The 19,821-nt window shown below is 38.4% G+C and overlaps 1 protein-coding gene across 2 annotated transcripts in view; it reads left to right on the top strand.

Annotated features, from left to right (window-relative positions):
• Positions 1-392: 392 nt before the first annotated feature.
• The window catches only part of grm2b (glutamate receptor, metabotropic 2b), a 28,491-nt gene continuing 9,062 nt past the window's right edge, over positions 393-19,821 (top strand). The window contains exons 1-2 of one of the 2 annotated variants that reach the window (XM_004548709.4): positions 393-1,373; positions 5,462-6,082. In XM_004548709.4, coding sequence (XP_004548766.1) covers positions 5,573-6,082 — 510 coding nt within the window. In that variant the 5' untranslated portion in view covers positions 393-1,373; positions 5,462-5,572. The remainder of the gene's footprint in view (positions 1,374-5,461; positions 6,083-19,821) is intronic. The other variant, XM_004548710.4, reaches the window with a different exon arrangement.

Raw genomic sequence — 19,821 nt, forward strand, 5'->3', positions numbered from 1 at the left:
AGTTTGTAGCACAGATGTGTGTCTCTAAAAAATGTTTTGCCATAGAACTGTATGTAAAGCTAGTCTTAATTAGCAACAGACTTTGAAGTTCCCCACTTCTGGCTGCACAGACCTTAAAGTAGCCAAATTAATAGTGATAATTAGCGCAGAGAGTCAAGAAAAAGTTTATGTGTATTCACACATGTAACAGCACAGCAAGGTTAGTTATCTGGAGAAAAATGAAATATGCCAACTTTTAAATGATATCTATTGTGTATGTGTATAGTGAACGGCGGAGGGGGGGGGGGGTGCTTTATCCAATGAAAAACCAACTGTGCATCCAACCTCTTGAGTTTGTGAAGTGCTGTGGCACTCAACTGGAGTGTGATTCAGTTTTAATGAGATGGAGGTGAACAAGGAGCTGGCCAGCCTTCATAGAGTGGTTAAAAAACAAAAACAAAAAAATAAAACAACGTTGATGCTCATTTTCCTTTTAAAAAAATCTTGCTAAATTTAGCAGAAGACATCCGGTTTATATAATCTATGCGAATCACCTTTTTTCTTCTTCTTTTCGGTTTATCATTAAAAATGACATTGACACTATACAAGCTCAGCTCCACATGAATAAGTCACTTGACCTGTTTGAGAAGTTGATGCACCTTTTTATCCTTTAGTCCTGCAGAAAGAACAGTGAAAATTATTATAGTTATACATTTATTTATTTATTTATTTTTACAAATAAGAGCGACTCAAAATAATGACACATCTTTCGCTGCTGTGGCTCCCTTCACTGACTTGCAAACAAACGCTGTATGAAGCATCGTCAGGTTTCTGAGACGAGCACGGTGTCGACTCTCGCACTCATTATCTCTGTGGAAGAGCTGCGAGTGGCTGTGCGTCTCTGAGCCGATGGGCTACGGCAGGATTTTCTCAGCGCCGCTTGTTTTGAAGTTAATTTGACGAACTTTCCGAAGAGAAGCGACGTTCAATATGAAATGTAACGTTAAAAAATGCGCGGTTATGATTTAATTTAGACTCACTTGCCTCTTAGTCCTGCTCGCTGTGAGAGACAAAGAGAAGCCTTCGGTCCTTCTGCTGCGCTTGTGGATGGATATATGAGCACTTGGGCGGTAGTCTACGGGCTCGTAGTCACTGTGGCTGGCAGGCACAAGTTGGGGGGCACCGAAAGGAGTTTGTAAGACTTACCAATGTGAAGAACACTTCAGAACCAAGGACAGATCCAAACCGATGCCTGGCAAAGATGCCCAAAGTGAACAACATCTGGAATCTGCTCGTCACATGAAGCTCTTCACGTTTCTAACGTACTGAAGCTCGGCTTGCGCAAAGAAACCCTTCAAATCCATTCGGGAAGAAACACCTAGTGCTACTAACAGGTAAGAAATGGTCCCTTCATAATTTTGATGTTATACTGACGGTGGGTTTAACACAGAAAGTACTTTGTGTCTTTCCTATCTGACGTGATTTTGCATTTTTATTTATTTATTTTTTTTTTACAAAGTCGTCGCCCCCCCACCCCCCAGCATGTATCCCACAGCCACAACATTACTCCCAACAGGTCCGTTATTATAATACCTTATCAGCAGTTCATGATTTTCCCAGCATTTATCCCCATTCCCCCTCTCACAAGCCACATCTGATGCACCAAAGTCTATTTGTCAACACAAACCAAAAATAGCAGGAGGAGACTTTCTTTCACTTTATTATCAGCCATCCCAATACCTGCGTGTTACTGTGGAGGTGCTAGCATTTCCCTGTATGAATATGTGAAGTTGTAATCCTGCTTGACCCGAGTGTATTCACTGTCTCAAATAAAAATTACATAATTGAGTGAAGCAGAGATTCCTCTCAAACCAATCAGGGCTTTTGTTTTTGGACAGCGCCATAAACAATGTGGTTCGACCCTAATGTGGGAAGTAATTCAGCTGGTAAATGTATCGAGTCATTGCAAAAAGTGAAGAAAGTGTTTTTGCTTTGGAATCATCCACATATCTCACGCATCATATTGTTATGACAGGAGTCAGACAGGAGTGATGGGGTAGGATTTACCTCAAAGGTAAGTTATTTATTATGGGAGACACCACCACAGTGTCTTGATGGATGTTATGTATTTTATCATCAGATGGTGTCAGCATGCTCACCAACATGCTCACCAAGAGGAAACAAAGAAAATCTGCTCTAGCACGTGTAATTCTTACATCTGTCCTTTGTCTCCCAGTCTAAGTGTGACCTATGAATAAACATACTGACAGGGCATTATTTTATTATTTTATTTTATTTTGTAAAAATTAAACAACTGCACTATTTTTTTTCTGAAAAATACGCATTTATTTCACATTCAAACACAATCAGCTGGCTGCTGGCCACCACAGAGGGATCCTAATTCCTTCAGCTGACAAGTCCAGGTGGAGGGATAAACTGGGTCCCCAGTGGAGATTATATAATGATGGGAATCATAAGACGAGCTATTGAGGTTGCAGTTTTCTCTTCTTTTTGTAGTTCATTTTCATACGTAGAGATCTGATGCTTTGAAGTGGATGATTTGTGTATTGTCTTCTGACTGAAACCTTCAGTTTTTGACAGTTTATTATCTGATGTTATATAACACTGTAACCTCTAAACTTTAAACCTAAATCTAGTTTTTAATCAGATAAGCACAGAAAAGTAGTGTTTTAAATGTCATAGGACAAGTACGCTGTTTAGGCTGTCATACTCACCCGGCTTAATGATTCATGTGCAGTGGATCGGGCTCTAAATTAAATGTCACATCGAGTACTTTTCAATAAAACTGCATGCAGACTGTGTCTACTCTTCAAATTTTGAGTTGTGTCACCATTTTAAACAATTAAAAATATAAATTATTGTTTTATAACAATTATTTTTCAGTCTGTACCTGATGATAACAAAAAAGGAGGTGCATTCATTTCTTCAGCTCATTCGCCAGACATAAATAACACTGTACTTCTGCGTAGATAATATGATTATACCTGCCAATCACCATCACTGCTGAAAGGAACTGGGTGGTGAGTCATTTTTTACACATTAGTTATACCGGGATAAGGAGTAAGGACAATAAGGAATAGTGTTCTCAAAGCCTCTTTATGCTAATGTTGGAGAAATCCTCTGTGCTGGGCAGGAGCAGTAATGCATTAGCTGATGGTACAAAGCTGAGTAAAGCACGCCGTCTTTTCTTTTTGAACTTGCCTTTCAGAGGGAATATTGTGCGCAGACAGCTGGGGAGCGTGTGACTCTCTTGGCTGCTCAGTGTGAGTGTGACAGCCGTTTCAAGATAGTTTTAATGATGTGATCGAGGCCTGATAAAAGCTACTTTAGCAGATGTTGTTGTTTTAATTCTCATGTAAGCTGATAATACTGCTCCCATTTAAAGAATGTATGCAAATAATTGGAAGAAATTTGATTTTAATAGCTGTCCACTTCAGCCACGCCAGCATTTCTTTGCAGTTCTTAGAGGTTTTAGAAGAGCTTCTGCATCTCTAACCTCACTTTAGCTTAGTTTGTATTGACCAGCCTAATTGGCTGTTCCTTGTTGCACCATTAATTCATACTGTGACCTAGTCTCTGCAACCAGAAAGCCCCCATCTGCTCAACAGACAGCACTGAAGACCAATTAGACTCTTAAAGTTGAGCTCTCCAAGTTGATTTCTCACCTTGCTTCTAATAATAGGGCAAATGTGTTGCAGCAGTCCCATACACCTGCACGTAGTGTTCAAGACACACAGCAGACATGAGACAGAGGCTGTAACTTTGTATATTACCACATGTAATTTAGTTTGATGGGTACAGATTCATCAATGCACCATAAGATTTCCCCACCCCTAATCTGATGTAATATTTATCTGGTAAGAAATTTGGCATTCATTACACTTTTTGCTCCTCATTTTCACTCAAGAGATGCTTGTGCTGTCACAGGATATTCCTCACAATATCCTGTGTGATTCACAGTATCTTGTGTATCCTGAAGTGTTCAAAAGCATGCACGCACGCATGAACTTATGCTTGTGTCGCTGGTGTTTTTGGAACCAGTCCCTGTGAACCCCACTGTGACGGTTTTCTGCCTCTGTGAGCACAGGAAACAGGACACACTCAGACTCAATGAAATGACTGTTGATAGAACTGCCAATAAAAGAAGTGTCAATGCACGAGCATCTTTTTTTATACAGTATTATAATGTAAGTAACAACACTGTGTGACAGAAGGGGAAAAGTCAGTAATACGCTTCCCACTGTGTCTTAAAGGAGAACGTAGCGGCAGCACATCGCCTAGTCCAAACTGCTGCCAAGCTCTGTGGGTTTACCAGCGTGACTCCTCTGATAGCTCAACTTCTATTTAAAAAAGGAAAAACATACCCACAGACAATTTTTGTTGATATTATGTGCCATTGTTACATCCCTCAGAGCTTTCCGTGAGTAATACTGCTGAAATATAAGCTCTGATAAGAAATTCTGATAGTATTTGCAGAAAAAGAAACGTAAACCACAAGTCTTTAAAAATACATTCCAGAGTATGAATCTACTTTAATCTATGTGTTTGTTCTGAACTATGCATTTGATAAATGTGATTAATAATTGTGTTTGGAATAAATACGATTGGCTCTCTAAGAGCGCTGTGATTGAACCTGCCCACCTAATCAGACAACCCCCGGTGGATCTTACTTCAACATGATAGGAATATATTAGCATACATGTCTCTCTGCCCACTCCCCTGCAGTCCAACCCTTATTTTTTACCCACCATGTTTCCATGGCAACCACATCCATTGAGGAGAATCACCGTGTATGTGATATCTCCGTTGCCTGGAAATTATGCTTCAGTCAAGAGGTGCCTTAAATATCAATAAATGTTTGATGTGGTCACTTGAAGGTGGTAACACTGAGTCAGTCTTTCAGATAAAATTTTATTTATTTCACACTGGAACTGCTGAGACTCTGACTAAAATATTAAGGTCTTCTGTTTCACTTCAGAAAGTAAATTCTAAGAATAATGGCTGTGTTTCAGCCTTCAGATAGAATTCTTAAATTTAGAGTCTTCAATAAAACCATTTCTCTGTAGTAATTATATAGACTCTAAGTCAGGAAAGTTAAGAAAAAGGCTTGTAGTTCAGGTAAGAATCAGTTAAAAAGATAAGAGAGAAAAAGCATGACTGTTCATATCTTTGAGTAAACCTGTGAGCAAAAAAGTGACCAATAGGCCTCTGACCCATATTTAGTTCAAGAATTTCATTGACATTGGGCAAGGACGTTACATTTTACTCCACAGGAATAGGATACATGATAATAGATAGATAGATAGATAGATAGATAGATAGATAGATAGATAGATAGATAGATAGATAGATAGATAGATAGATAGATAGATAGATAGATAGATAGATAGATAGATAGATAGATAGATAGATAGATAGATAGATAGATAGCATATATTAATTTCCCCCCTTTTTTTTTAAGGAAAGATGCTGCACTCACTGACAGAGGACTTGAAAGACATCTGCCTCCAAATTGTGTGAACCTCTTCTGCTCTCCACTTCAACCTGCTAAATCAAGCTACCTGGTCCTGCCATGCTGAGTGCAGTGCTCTGCCCCAAGTCGCAGGCCAATTCTGCACATTACTGGCCTCTCCATGTGTTCCTTCTCGAGCTGCTGATACCAGGAGTCCTGCCTAGTATTTCCAGACTGCCCCCTTCAGCCAAACGTGAGATCATCGTCGATGGGGACTTGGTGATTGGAGGCCTGTTCCCGGTGCACGAAAAAGGCGATGGAATGGAAGACTGTGGTAAGATCAACGAGGGGAGAGGGATCCAGAGACTGGAAGCCATGCTGCTGGCACTTGATGAGATTAACTCCAGCGATCGCATCCTTCCTGGTCTCCAGCTGGGGGCTCACATCCTGGACACCTGCTCGAAAGACACTTATGCTCTGGAGCAGTCGCTAGATTTTGTAAGAGCATCCCTCACTAAGGTGCACGACCCAGGTTTCATCTGCCCAGACGGCTCGAGACCAATTCAAAATGAGGTTCCACTGGCCATCTCAGGGGTTATCGGAGGATCTTACAGTGATGTTTCAATTCAGGTGAGTGTGCAAATGTATATTAACCTTTGTTTAGTGTATCAGTTGCACTTGCATGCCTTTACTGAAAACTGTGACACATGCAAAATTGCCATGCCACTGTACTAAGATAAATAGTATACCATATGGTATAGCTATGGTACATCATGTGGGTTTTCTACGTCTTGTACTGACCTCATCTGGGATGAGGGGTTGAGGTGCTAAGTTATCAGCCTATGCTAGCAAGCATGGTTAGCAAGGTGCATCCATAAACTGCATGGGTCCATTGCAGAAACAGAAATACTTGCTTATTGGTCCCCATCTAACGCATGCAATTATATTTTTAGAATTACAGTTAGCAAAATTGGACCACAGACTTCCTGGATGATCTGTCAAAATTAGCTACAGAGCAAGGCATTGTATGTGTCAGTTATCAGCATGAATCCAAAAGGCACTGACACCCCAAACACAATAAGTGATCTATTTCAGCAATGAGCGGAAGTTTTGCCTCTGGTAATTATCTTCTTTGTCTATGGGGCTCTCACCAAAACAAAGTCCTAATGTTTCTTTAAGTGTGTAAGTGTATATGTAGTCTTTTCAGTTGATTGCGTTTTGTCTGCATCTGTAATCAAGTAATTTGTTATTTCAAGAGCAAATATTTTGCAACTTAACACTTGTACGCCTTTAAAAAAAACTTGTTAATTCACAATATTATTCCAGTTATTTATTTTGTGAGCATGCATTGTGTTACATGGGGGTGGATGCTCATTCACATGTTGAAGTTGCTAAAAGAATCCTTGCATCTCCACTTTTCACAAGCTGTAGAATTGAGCCTTCAGTAGAAGAGGTTTCTCTTTGGCTGGAGTAAGAATTTACTGAGATTATTTTGTCTGAAGCATCAACATTCACAGACACATCAATCACTTTGTCAGCAACTTCATTTCTGCCTTGCAAGGAAAACTGACCTTTCACACATGTATGAAAGGTTGCTAGAGGCAGTTCATCTGACCATAATTAATTAACTCTGATTGCCCTTACATGACATAATTACTGAAGCACTCAGTGTTAGCAAGACAAAGTGCTCAGGAATAATTTGGTTATACACACACACACACACACACACACACACACACACACACACACACACACACACACACACACACACACACGCACGCACAATATGTGGCGAAGCCTTGGGTAAACTATACACAAGTAAAGATCATCTCTATTAGCCTTAGGGGTGCGGCAACATGATCACATTTGAGTTCAGATAATAACTGGACCAATGTTTTCCAGTTTTTCGCTTGTTACATGATAAGCATCATTAATCCAGCTAATAGTCATTTATTATACACCAATATTTAATTAATACTGACTGAAATGATAAAATAACTCAAGTTCTGCTTTTTGATTTTGGGGTTCATCCTGTTTTGTGCCTCCTAAGATTTTGTGTCATGCGATCTGTTAAGTACAACAGTGGAATCTTTGCCACAGGAACCTTTTCAGTGTGTCACAAAGTATTTGTAGTACATGTTCACCTCTAATGAAAATGCTATTGTGGTTTTCCAGAAATATCACTGCTCTGCCCTCTAACTTGTTTTGAGCAGTTGAAACACTACACTGTGGGGAACTTCAGATTTGTTTGTTCAAACAGTACAGTTCCATCACATTTAATTAAAAGTTGGTGACACAGTGAAGATCACCAGTTTTAACAGCAACTTTCTACAGGCAATGTCTATCCACTTTTTTCCTCAGTCAAAGGACCTCAAAGCATAGCATCCTGGCTGCCGGGATTATCCTGGATATTTGTCTCAGAGAAACCCAGCAATAATAAAATACAATGAAAACACAAACAAACAGAGGCACTGGCTTTTGCCACAACACAAAACCTCTTAGGCATTAGGAGACTCATTGTACAGGAGTAACAATATCCTTGTCATGATAAAACTGCAATAATCATTTTATGCTTTATAACAAATTGTTTCATTGTCTGCTAAATCTTTTAGGTTTCTCACTACTTATAGCTACCTTACATTGCAGGAACTTGGTGAAGGTGAAAGTTAACTTACTTGAACAGACTCCTTTCCTCCATTCTTCCTACATTCCTGTCCAAATTCAGCCAGTAAGCAATGAGTCCATGCTCAGCAGTGTTTTGTGGCTGATGAGAAGAACTTACTGTGGAATAGGTACTTTTTCTCCTCTGCAAGGTACTGCAGAGGCAGTTTGACTAGGCACAAAAGGTTATGGTGGCCTAAAAAGCCCGTTAGTTCCTGTGGTGGAAACCAACATTATGTTTCACTGGTTCACGGATTTATGTATGTGACTAATGAAACAGTTTTGTTTCATTCAGTAACATCTCTATTCAGTTATATTGCTGATTCATATTTTTTGTGTCTAATTTGACCACTGGATGCTTTGGCTTTGCTTTTCAAGCAAAAAAAAGCTTCTTTCAGCTTTTCTAAAGCTAATAAAAACCCTTTCTTGTAACGTGTTTAAGTAGTCTTCAGGAATAGTTCTTCAGGTTTCTTGAAGGACAGAGCTTTTCATTTGATATTAGTCACAACCTTGATCCCAAACTGCTTCGGTAATGTTGATATCCAGGCTCTGGGGAGGCCAGTCCATGACTGGTAGTCTTCTGTTGTTTATTTTTCTATCCTGGTATGTTTCTACTCTGTTGGCAGTGTGTTTTGGATCACTGCCATGGTAAAAAAAAAAAAAAAAAAAGAAGAAATGTCAATTAGATGCTTTCCAGATGGTATTGTATGGTGGATCAAAATCTGGCAGGACTTTTATGTGTTCATAATTACATCAATTTTGACAAGATCCCCAACACCACTGGCTGAAATGCAGCCCCAAACCACGACAGAGCCTCTGTTGGGTTTTTCAAAAGGTTATAGACACTCATTTTTCTACCTTTCTCCTGACCTCTTCCACACATACTGATGATAACACTGATGATTAGGGTGACTGATGATTAGTATAACTCCATAAGTGTTAACTGTTGATTTTCCGTCCAATTTGAAAAACCCAGCTTTGCCTTCTAAACTGACTCGTTACTGTGCTAAATTCAATAATTGCATTACAGTTCATGTTGTTACTTGCACTACAAAGTCTCTTCAGTCATCGACACACTGCCAATAGAAAGAAAAAAAATCAAGCACATTTTTCATCCTGTGGGTTTGCTACAATCAGCTTATTTCAGTTAAAAATCATAATGACAGCTGAATTTAATTCAGTTGCATCAGTTTCACCAAGGGCTTCTTGAAAGCCATGCTTCAACTGAGGCCATTTCTGTTGAGGCTTCAGTGAACAGGACATGCTGGATTCCCCCCCCCCCCCCCCCCCCCCCCGCTATTATACATGACTTTCAGACACTGTTTATTGGCTGTGGATAGTTTTTTGACCTGACAATTCTTCCTTTGTCAGTTCAAGTAAATTCAATTCAATTTTTTTATGTAGTGCCAAATCACAACAATAGTCACCCCAGGGTGCTTAATGTTGTAAGATAAAGATCCTACAATAATAGAGAGAAACCCCAACAATCAGACAACCGCCTGCCTATAAGCAGGCAATTTGATGACAGTGGGAAGGAAAACCTCCCTTTTAATACAAAGAAATCTCCAGTAGAACCAGGCTCAAGGAGGGGCAGTTATCTGCTGTGACTGTTCGAGGGTGATGGGAATGAGCTAAGATAAAAGACATGCGCTACTTGTCCTCTACTTGTCAACTTTCCTCAAATTTAATAATGACAAACTGCACACCATGCTGAGATATGCCAAGTTTTTTGGCTAATAGCTCTTTGGGAATCACGTTGTTGAAGCAGAAGTACAGTTTTATGCCTGTCAAACTGTGGTGTCCATGGTATTTATTTATTTTTTTTGTAGATTAAACTAACAAAATGGGAACAAATTATGTGTTTGCGAAAGGCTGCTAGCGTCAAAGTGACTAATGATACAATTTAAAATTGGTTCTTTGCCAAGTTGCTTATTATCTGTTGATACAACACTTGTCCATCCCTTGAGTTAGGTGCCTTTTTTATGTTTGAATGATTCATAGGTCTGTACTAAGCAACAAACAAAGAAAAACATTAGTCTGAACGTGAGTCAGCTATAAGAAAATGAGTGAAAAAGCAACCAATGTCCAAAGTAAAACAAAGATCAAGACTTTTGTGTAGTACTCTAGGTCACTTACAAAGCTTCGTATTTTAACTTATAAATATCACGTGTCATCACTTCAATAGAAAAAGTCATCAGTAATGTTTGCCATAGTGTCAAGCCAATGTTATAAATAACTGAATCCTTTATCCTTTATAACTGCAGGCTGTATGGTTTTCACTTTGAAATCTAGTATTTCTTTAAATATAAAGTATGACAGCTGAACTGTCTCATTTTGCATATCACCATGCATTGAGGAGTATAGATAACACTGAGTTGTGCTACAGCCAGAATATGATCCAACCTTTGCTAAGTTCTTGCAGAGATGAATGCTTCGTCAGAGTGTGTTAAAGCTGAATGGAGAGTTCGACAGAAAGGGACTGAGGATATCCAGCACCATGTTATAATCTTCTAAAGCCTTCATTACACTCAGGGCTTCCTTTCATAGTAATGTTGATGATGCCTTGACAAAAGAACAGCTTGTTTTTTGTCTATTTCCTTGTGAATGAATCTTCAGCAGCCACACAGTCACAAAGGCTAAAAAAGAAACTCTCTGCTTTTTTGTTTTTGTATAAATTTGAATACATACCTCTACTGTCACGATGCTCAACAGTCTCTTTGTGAGTGCCTTCACTTCCTGGGCACTTTAATGAATCGAGCCGTGAGAGTGGCTTGAGGCCCATGGTGGGATTTTTTTGAGAGGTCACTGTCTTCACAGTCCCCATTTATCCCAGAGAAGCACTTTGTGGAGATGAAGGGCATTATAAAACAGAGGAGGATGAGTGCCAGAGACCATCCTGGGGAACTTTGAGAGAAGCTGCTTTTCCCATCTGCGGGATATGTCTCCATTGGCTGGCAGGGATGTGCCCACCTGCGTGTGGAAAAGGCTGATGCTGCCTGTGATAGGGCCAAGGACAAGAGGTGGTAACGATGGTGGGAGATGAGCCAGTTTCTGTTTAGTCTCAAAGGATTTGTTCATAATTAGCCCAGCAACATTTAGAAGGCTTGCATCGCTGCCTTGCTCATCCCAGTGTATTTTGTTGTCTTTGTTATATCTTCTCACAGTTGAGGTTTTTGAAAATAGTTTACCGTGCCAAACAGGATGTTAGCCATATAGAAGCATCTATGATTCATAACCAGCAGCCCACACATTTTACACCTATGGATTTAGCTTAGCATCACAGAGAAATCATTTAAGAAAGACAATTAAATAATTTTAATGTGTTCCCACAATGTCTTATGCTTGGGTAGCTGAACAATTTAAAAAATGACATTTTCTTAGAGGCATAGCCACAGGTTTATCTTCAACATTAACTTTATGTTGAAGATAAAAAAATGCAACACGCAGAGCTCTGAAGCAGCTCAATCCACTGCACAGACTATATGCACAGCCCAGCTGCTTGTGTCTAATCTACCTACATTAACTCATGTATGGATTGGGAAAAAAGTGTTGTAAATCTTGGGTTACTTTTTTGACATTAAAATTTTTTTTTAAGATGAACCATCCCTGGCATGTAATATGACAATATCAACTTATCTCCCTTCAGTCTCCAGACATCAAGACTGCAGACATCTAAAGGTGTAATATTTTGAAATTATACTCAAAAAACACCAACTAAATCCTTCAAGACCGGTAGATAAACTCTATTTTATCATTGCTGAAGCATCTGGGAAGGTCCTCAATAATTTCAGGTTATAACATCTGTCCCGCCACATATCGATGTTTAATACGTTTGGTGTGCAGTGTTTTATTAACTCTGTCTTTATTCTGTTTTCCCCCGCTCACAGAGTAAGTCGGGTAAAACAAAAAACAAAAACCAACCTTGCTTTGGTGTTAACTTCAAAAGACTTTTGTTTATCATGTGATATTATAGCTGAATATAATATCGGTTATTTTAGAAGTGAAAAGTTTAGCACATTCAGAGAACACATTGCAGCTCTCTAATTAGCACATCAGTATGTCATTCAAAGTGAAGGAAAACATTGTAATGACTGGAAAGCTGGTTCGAGTCAAGACCCACACAGTCAATAATGGTGCTAGCCTATTTGTGCCTCGATGCACTTCCCTTCATCTCGCCCGTCTTAGAGCTGTTGTTTTTTTTCCTACGTAGTATCACATAAATAAAAAATGAGCCTTTACGCAGAACCCGTGGCTGTTATTTAAAATTTAGCGCTGAAGATTGTGTGACAGGAGCACTGCACTTCAGTCTTAATAACAGTAAAAATTGCCAAACCTATCAAGCTGGTTCAGAAGTGCTAGGAGCTAGAAGTGATATATCAAAGCATTATTTTCTAAGAAGGCGATAAAGAGCAGATGTATTCCTGTTCTCAAGTGTGGCTCAAAAGGTTGCTCGTGTGGTGAGTATTGTTTTGCTGGTGGGAGGAAATAATAGGTGTATGTTTAATATGAAGATTTGCCTGTTCCTGAAATAGCTCATGCAAGCAATTCAACAAACAATCCTTTCTGCCTTTGCATCGCCAGCTATATGAGCTGTGATATCAGATTTTGATTACAGCCGGCTGGGATCCACAGACATAAATGCATGCACGACATGGTCTTATATAAAGTACACGTGAATAGGTCTAGCCCTTTGTTTTTGTGGGTTTGTGTGTTTGTATCTGTGGCTTAGTTCAGTTGTTTAAATATGGGTCTGTTTGTGGCCATATATACTTACATTTAGAATCTGAGGTGATAGTGACTTCCTGGAGTGTATTGCCAAATTCAAATCACATAGAACATTATTTGAGGTTCTTGTGCAGTGCCCTGTGCCCTTGTTCACACGAGCTGTTTGGTGAAATGTGGCACTGCATAAGCGTCTGAAAATTAGTTTACTTTTTGATAGTCCCTTTGGATCCTTTACACGCAAGTAGCTGGAGCTGTTTTGGAAAGAAGAATGGGCAAGAAATTCAGTCGCTAGATGAGCAAAGCTGGTAGAGACATACCCTAAAAGACTGGCAGATGTAATTACAGCAAAAGGTGGTTCTACAAAGTATTGCCTCAGGGGACCGAATAATTACACACACCCCACTTTTCAGTTATTTATTTGTAAAAAATGTTTGGAATCATGTATGATTTTCGTTCCACTTCTCACGTGTACACCACTTTGAATTGGTCTTTCACTTGAAATTCCAATAAAATTGATTCATGTTTGTGGCTGTAATGTGACAAAATGTGGAAAAGTTCAAGGGGGGCGAATACCTTTGCAAGCCACTATGTATATATGTATATATATATAGATATATGTGTGTGTGTGTGTGTGTGTGTGTGTGTGTATAGGTCCAAGTGGAAAGAATAGCAAGCAGAAGAATGTTGATTCATCTGAATTGGAGTTTTCAGTTTTGAAGAAGGTTTGGAGAACTGCAGAGAGACTCTGCAGCTGAACACAAGGTTCACACTTGGTGTTGGGTTTGCCATAAGAGAAAAACAAACTAGACCGAAGTGAACGAACATTTTTAGTGTAAACTATGTGTCTGTTTGATGTTGCACAGTCAATTAAGTCACCACCGGTGTTCTGCTGTTTCAGCTGTCTCTTCACAGTAGAGCAGAACAACTTAGCCTTAGTGCTGCTCCCTCTCAGTGAGTGTTTTGATCAAAGTTTAAACTGCTGCATACATTAAAATGATGCTAAGCTGTTATTTTCATTAACAACCATTTTCTCATATATTTCAGTGCACCGATAAATTATCATATTCAAATGATAGATTGAACATTCAAAGAGCTCCATACAAACTGCTTTCCGATTCATTTACAGTTATATCACTTTTAGGTTTATTTTTCTTTTACCTTTGATGTGTTTTTGCATAGCCTACAAAAAACACAAGGACTTAGTGGAGCTCAGACTTAGTACATTTATTGTTATTGTTGTTCTTTTTGTTTTTTAAAATGACATGTATCATTAATGTAGCAACAAATCTATTCTTATTAAATTAAATGAACTCTATAGTTTGCCCAAGAATTTAATTACCGTGTACTTTTTTAGCAGCTTGATTAAAAATATCAGTAATTAACATGTTTAATGATTTACACTGCATATTTATTTTTGCACTCAACCCTTTCCTATCAATTTCAGTATTTGAATTTAACTAATACAATTCAAATGCATTGTACTTAATTCAGCAGCAAAACCATATATGCACAAATTTAACCTGTGTCATCTGCTGTATCTACTACAGGACTCAGTTTGATCTTTGGGGCTTTCCATCCTGAAACATATTATAAGACATATTAGAAAGTCTCTTCCCATGTTCCAGCTGTTTCAGTTTTTTAATGCTTCCTCCAAATGTGGTCTAAACTACATGATGCATATTACTGACTGAACCAATATTGACATAGATATTCGGCATGTTGGCCATTGTCTAACTACATTCTTAGATTCCTTTACTTTGGCGACTAACTTTCTTCTTGAAATAGAAACACTTTTTTACAGCCCCCCCCCCCCCCCCCCCCCCCCTTTTTTAAAATTTGTTTATTTATTTTTTACACACAACGCTACTCAGAACATGTGGTCATGGTTTATTTTTCATGCAATATATTTGATGGAAACTGCTCAGGGAGGGGGCTGTGGTAGACAAAAATTTGCGGAATTAAATGTTGTTTTTTAAATTAACATGAAAAGCAGTCATTCTGTTATATTTTTACATTGAATACTGATGGTGCTCTTTTGGACGTTAATGTTTGAAATATAAGTTACATGACCAACTGGGATAGATAACTGATACATTGTAACTATTCAGTGGACTTACAATACTTAAAATATCTATGTAACTGAATTGCTAGGCCAAAAGAACATAAATAATGACCCTAAAAAAATCTTATACAATCACTAGTCAACAATTTTTTGTATGATAATTTTTCTTTATTATGTTCAAATTTAAAAATCAGAGAAAGGAAGACTTAATTTGAAACATTAGCCCTACATTAGAAATCGTAGCAGGATTGTTTTTCTACATCACACAGTTCAGAAGAAAACTGCACCCAGTTTTAGAGTCCATCTTACAAGGCCAGATCAAAATGTGGAATGGGATGATGTGACATGATCACTTTCTCCAGTACACAATTTCAGAACATTATGATATGTAGATATGTTAGTTTTATCATTCAGCCAAATGTCGGCCTTTGGATGTCTCCACAATCAGATTTATTCAAATTTTTAACAATGTAGCGCACCAGTAGAGAAAAGGTTTATATCTGTTCAACCGTTGCAACTTCTACTCACAGTACTTTCAATATCCTATTCTGAAAGAAAATGAAAATATTACTTGGGGGGGCTTTTTTTTTTTTTTTTTAGTGTTTATTGAAATAGTACAATGAAGAGATGTCACGCAAGCCAAGAGAGAGAGAGAGCTGGGAATATACATAGTAAAAGGCTTCAGGGAGGATTCAAACTCAGGCTCTGCAATAGCCTTAGGGTATATGCTTTACCTGATCAATGCGGGAAGCGATAACAGCAGCTCACTTGTGGGATGTATGTCTATATGTGTATATGTAACTTTACCTTTAAGCATTATTAGGTTTCCTACTACTTTGAAGGACAATTTCAAGGTCAGATATAATAAAAGAATTAATATTTGACAATTGCATTTCGCACTTGATAAAGTTCCAGGTCATTTGAGCATAATTTCATCAAAACTGGACGAAAAGTTTAATAATAATAATGATCATCTGAAAAGGAGCACATATCCCCATTTGGGCCATGTTTGCCAAAATTTAAGGGTCGAAATGTATTTCAGTCATTTCAAGTTGCAATTAATCAAATATAATTACCAAAACTTACCAAATATATCACGATAACTGAATACAACCAACAATTTTAAGCATCATTTTCACCTTCAGTCACCCAAAAGTTGTAAAGTTTTACAACATTTAAATAATGATTCAAGGTAATGACATCAGTCAACATAAACATGCCAATGAAATAAATGTTGATTACCAAACAGCTTTCTCTTGACATATAAAGACCTACAGCTTTTTAATAAAAATATTAGTTTATGTATAAATTGGTAGTCATGAAAGCACTTCCTGTGCAGTATAATAGAGCGTTTTCTCTGTTTTTTCCTGTTAAAGAGATTCTGGCTGGACTAATGAGCCTCCTTAACAACAGAACCAAAACAACCCTTAACTATTTAATGTACTTCCATAATAACTATGATATATTAAAAATAACCTGTAATTCTAATGAGGTCTGTAAACTAATTATGCAAATAATATTGCAGTTATGTAATAATAAACCCGTCCTCAAAAAATAAATGGGCACAGCTCATGTTACTTCTACATCTGGAAAGAGTTTCAATTTAAAGATCGCTCATGATTGGTGGAAAATACCCACCCCTCCCCCAGTTGTAGTTGTGACTGCTGTGTAAATATGCTTTGTGAATGTACAATTTTAATTATGATCAGAACTATGTGTAATTTTGGGAATACCTTTGGGCAGTTGATCCAAACAACCTATATAGGTTTGGTTCATCACTAGAGATCTGATTATGGTTGCTTCATATATGATAATATTTCACCTTTCTTCATTATGCACAAACTTAAAAAAAAAAAAAGTTCTATATAGAGAAGACTTAATATGAGTTTGACTGAAGTTAAAAGCCTGAGTTATAAGTTTGTAAAATAAGGACCCAGGACCCACTAAATAAAATAAATGAGTGTCAGTGAAAGTGTACAGTCCTCCAAAGCTATGTGACTTAATCACAAAATAAAATACAAGTCTAGAGTTTTTGGTGTCTCTTCCTCTGAGCCGGTGCGGTGGGTGTTTCTATCCGACTGAGAGAACAAGTGGGAAATACCACATGAGGATGAACAGACGGTTACTGTCACACACTCCAGTGCCGTCCTGAAAGGTGCGCTGTCAAGCTTCTCCAAGAATCTATTGATGAAGGCCAACTGCCTGTCTAAAAAAACCCTGCAAGAGGAAACTACCTTATTATCATGCAAGTGTGACTGACTGGCTCATTGTGATTGCTGACATGTTAGCTTGCATAAAAGGTGTATATATCCCAGGCAGCATAACCTTAATCAGTGGATTTAATCAGGCATACCTATGTCTCAACAACAGACATATCTCAGTGTAAATAACTGCATGAGACCACACTAAGATCACTGGAAAGAATACTACTGGGTACAGTTTCAATGCCAAAATACATCATATTTACTCTATTTCTCCCCTCAGGAGGTTGTGGTGTATTTTATGCTGCTTCTTAGCTTTTGGGTATTTTAGCTTAACAAGTTTAAGCAGATGGCAACTTGCAGATAGGGATTAGTGTGATTTTTTTAGTCTTAACAGCCTACTGTGGATTGCATTCACAACAACAACTAGTCTCACGTCTGTGTTTTGACCTGATATACATGAGGCACTTTGTTAGTTACACCATGCTAGCACCATATCGATCCCCTTTAGCCAAAAAAACTGTTTTAATTCTTTGTGACATACAGTTACCAAGGTGCTGGAAATGTTACTCAGACACTTTGGTCCATATTTTCATGATGACATTACACAGTTACTGCAAATTTGTTGGCTGCACATCCATGATGTGAATCTTGAGTTCCACCATTTCCCAAAGCTGCTCTATTGGACTGAGATCTGGTGACTGTGGAGGCCGTGTGAATACATTCACTGCCATGTTTATGAAACTAGTTTGATTTGAACTTTGTTGGAAGGCATGTTTTCCTGCGGAGCAGCCATCAGAAGATGGGAGCACTGTTGTCATAAAATGGTTGTTATTGGTCATCAACAATGCTACTGCTAAAGTATCCTCCACACCATAATACCATCCCCACAATGGAGAATCCATACTTTAATGTTGTTTATCTCAACGTCGTGCTTTTGACTTGATTTTTTTCTGGCTCTTGGTTTAAATTTAAGCAGGTTGTCTTTAACATGCCTAAATGCAATGAATTGCTACCGTGTGATTAGCTGATTTGATATGTGCACTATCGAGCAGACAAAGAGGTGGTAAATTAAATTAATGATGGTTAGCACTGTTGCCTCACAGCAAGAAGCTCCTGAGTTCTACTCCACCATCAGGCCAGGGTCTTTCTGTGTGGAGTTTGCATGTTTTCCCCGTGTTTGCATAGGTTCTCTCTGGGTTCTCCGGCTTTCTCCCACAATCCAAAGACATGCTGTCAATGGGGTTAAGTTAATTGGAAACACTAAATTACCCATATGTGGGAATAAATGCAAGTGCGAATGGTCATCTCTGTCTATGTTAGCCCTGCGACAGACTGGCGACCTCTCCAGGGTGTACCCTGCCTCTCGCCCTAAGACAGCTGGGATAAGACAGCTTATCCTGAAAAGGATAAGCGGATTGATGGATGGATGTTTTTATATATAGCACCAAATAATAATAACTTACAAATAATAACTTACATCTCAAGGTTAACAAAATATTACTGAGTAACATGATCTGGGAACATGCTACATGCAGAACACTGTATACTTGGTGTGTATGCAGGATAATACATATGATTTATATCATCACAGAAAGGACTAATAGCTCTGTTTAGGATTTTGTGAGCTGGAATGAGAGACCTGGGAGACAAAATGGTACTTTAATTGGGGCTTGGAGTTAGTGTAGTAGGTTCCAATTACATACACGGGGATGCCATTGTTTGGAAAGCCTCCAGGCAAACAGTGGTGCTTGAGGGAGGAGGCGGTCACATTGAAGCCCATGGGTATTCACTAATCACCACTGTGTCTCATAGGGGATTCCTGGAAAATGACAAGTTTTTACTGCCTTGCTGCCATGGCACTGTAATACTGTGTGGGAAAATAATTGCCATGAGTTTATGGTATGACTACGACACAGTCGTTTTCTGCAGGCTTGTGTTCAACAAGGATGCCACGCTGAGTTGTCAGTCAAAGATTATCATCTAGCCCTGGTGAACTCAGCAGCACCAGCAATCAGCTCCAGGAGGAAATTAATGTATTATCTGGGTTACATGGGTATCATAAGTCCCAGCAAAATCTTCCCCCAATAACTTGACAGAATGGCTCAAGTGGAGAAAACAGAAAAATCCCACTGATAAAACTCATATCTGTCTGCCATTGTTGCTGTTGTTATCTGCACTATTGTTGAATCGATTTGTGGCACTGGCTGCTGGTGATGTGGATCTCTGACACAATAAGCAGTCTGAGATAGAGAAACACTGAATTGTTGCTGTTTCCACAGCCAGTCTCCACCGCTGAGCTGAATCAGACTATCAGACAGATAGCTAATCTGCACTTAATGGCTCCACTTAAACTACAAACAGAATATACAAGTCAAAAAGTAGAATAGCTTAAAAATATATAAACAAATGAATAAATACTTAATGCAGGACTTATAAGTAAATTAATTAATTTCTACACTTTATTATACAATTTACAGCAAAAACAATGACTCTGCACTCTTCATTATTATTTTGGAACCCATATTTTTGTAATTAAGAATTGATAAAACATCTATGTGTAATGCAAGACAGGTTAAAAAGTACAATTAAAGGAATAGGTATATTTAATAAATTTAAACAAATATGACTGTATGTTTAAAAAATCTTGTTCAACTTTGTAGTGTTGGGAGCACATCAGTGTACGGCTCAAGCCTTTTTCTGAAATTCCAGCAAATAAT

This window comes from Maylandia zebra, linkage group LG5 (genome assembly GCF_041146795.1).
Source record: "Maylandia zebra isolate NMK-2024a linkage group LG5, Mzebra_GT3a, whole genome shotgun sequence".
In the NCBI taxonomy this organism is placed as follows: Eukaryota; Metazoa; Chordata; class Actinopteri; order Cichliformes; family Cichlidae; genus Maylandia; species Maylandia zebra.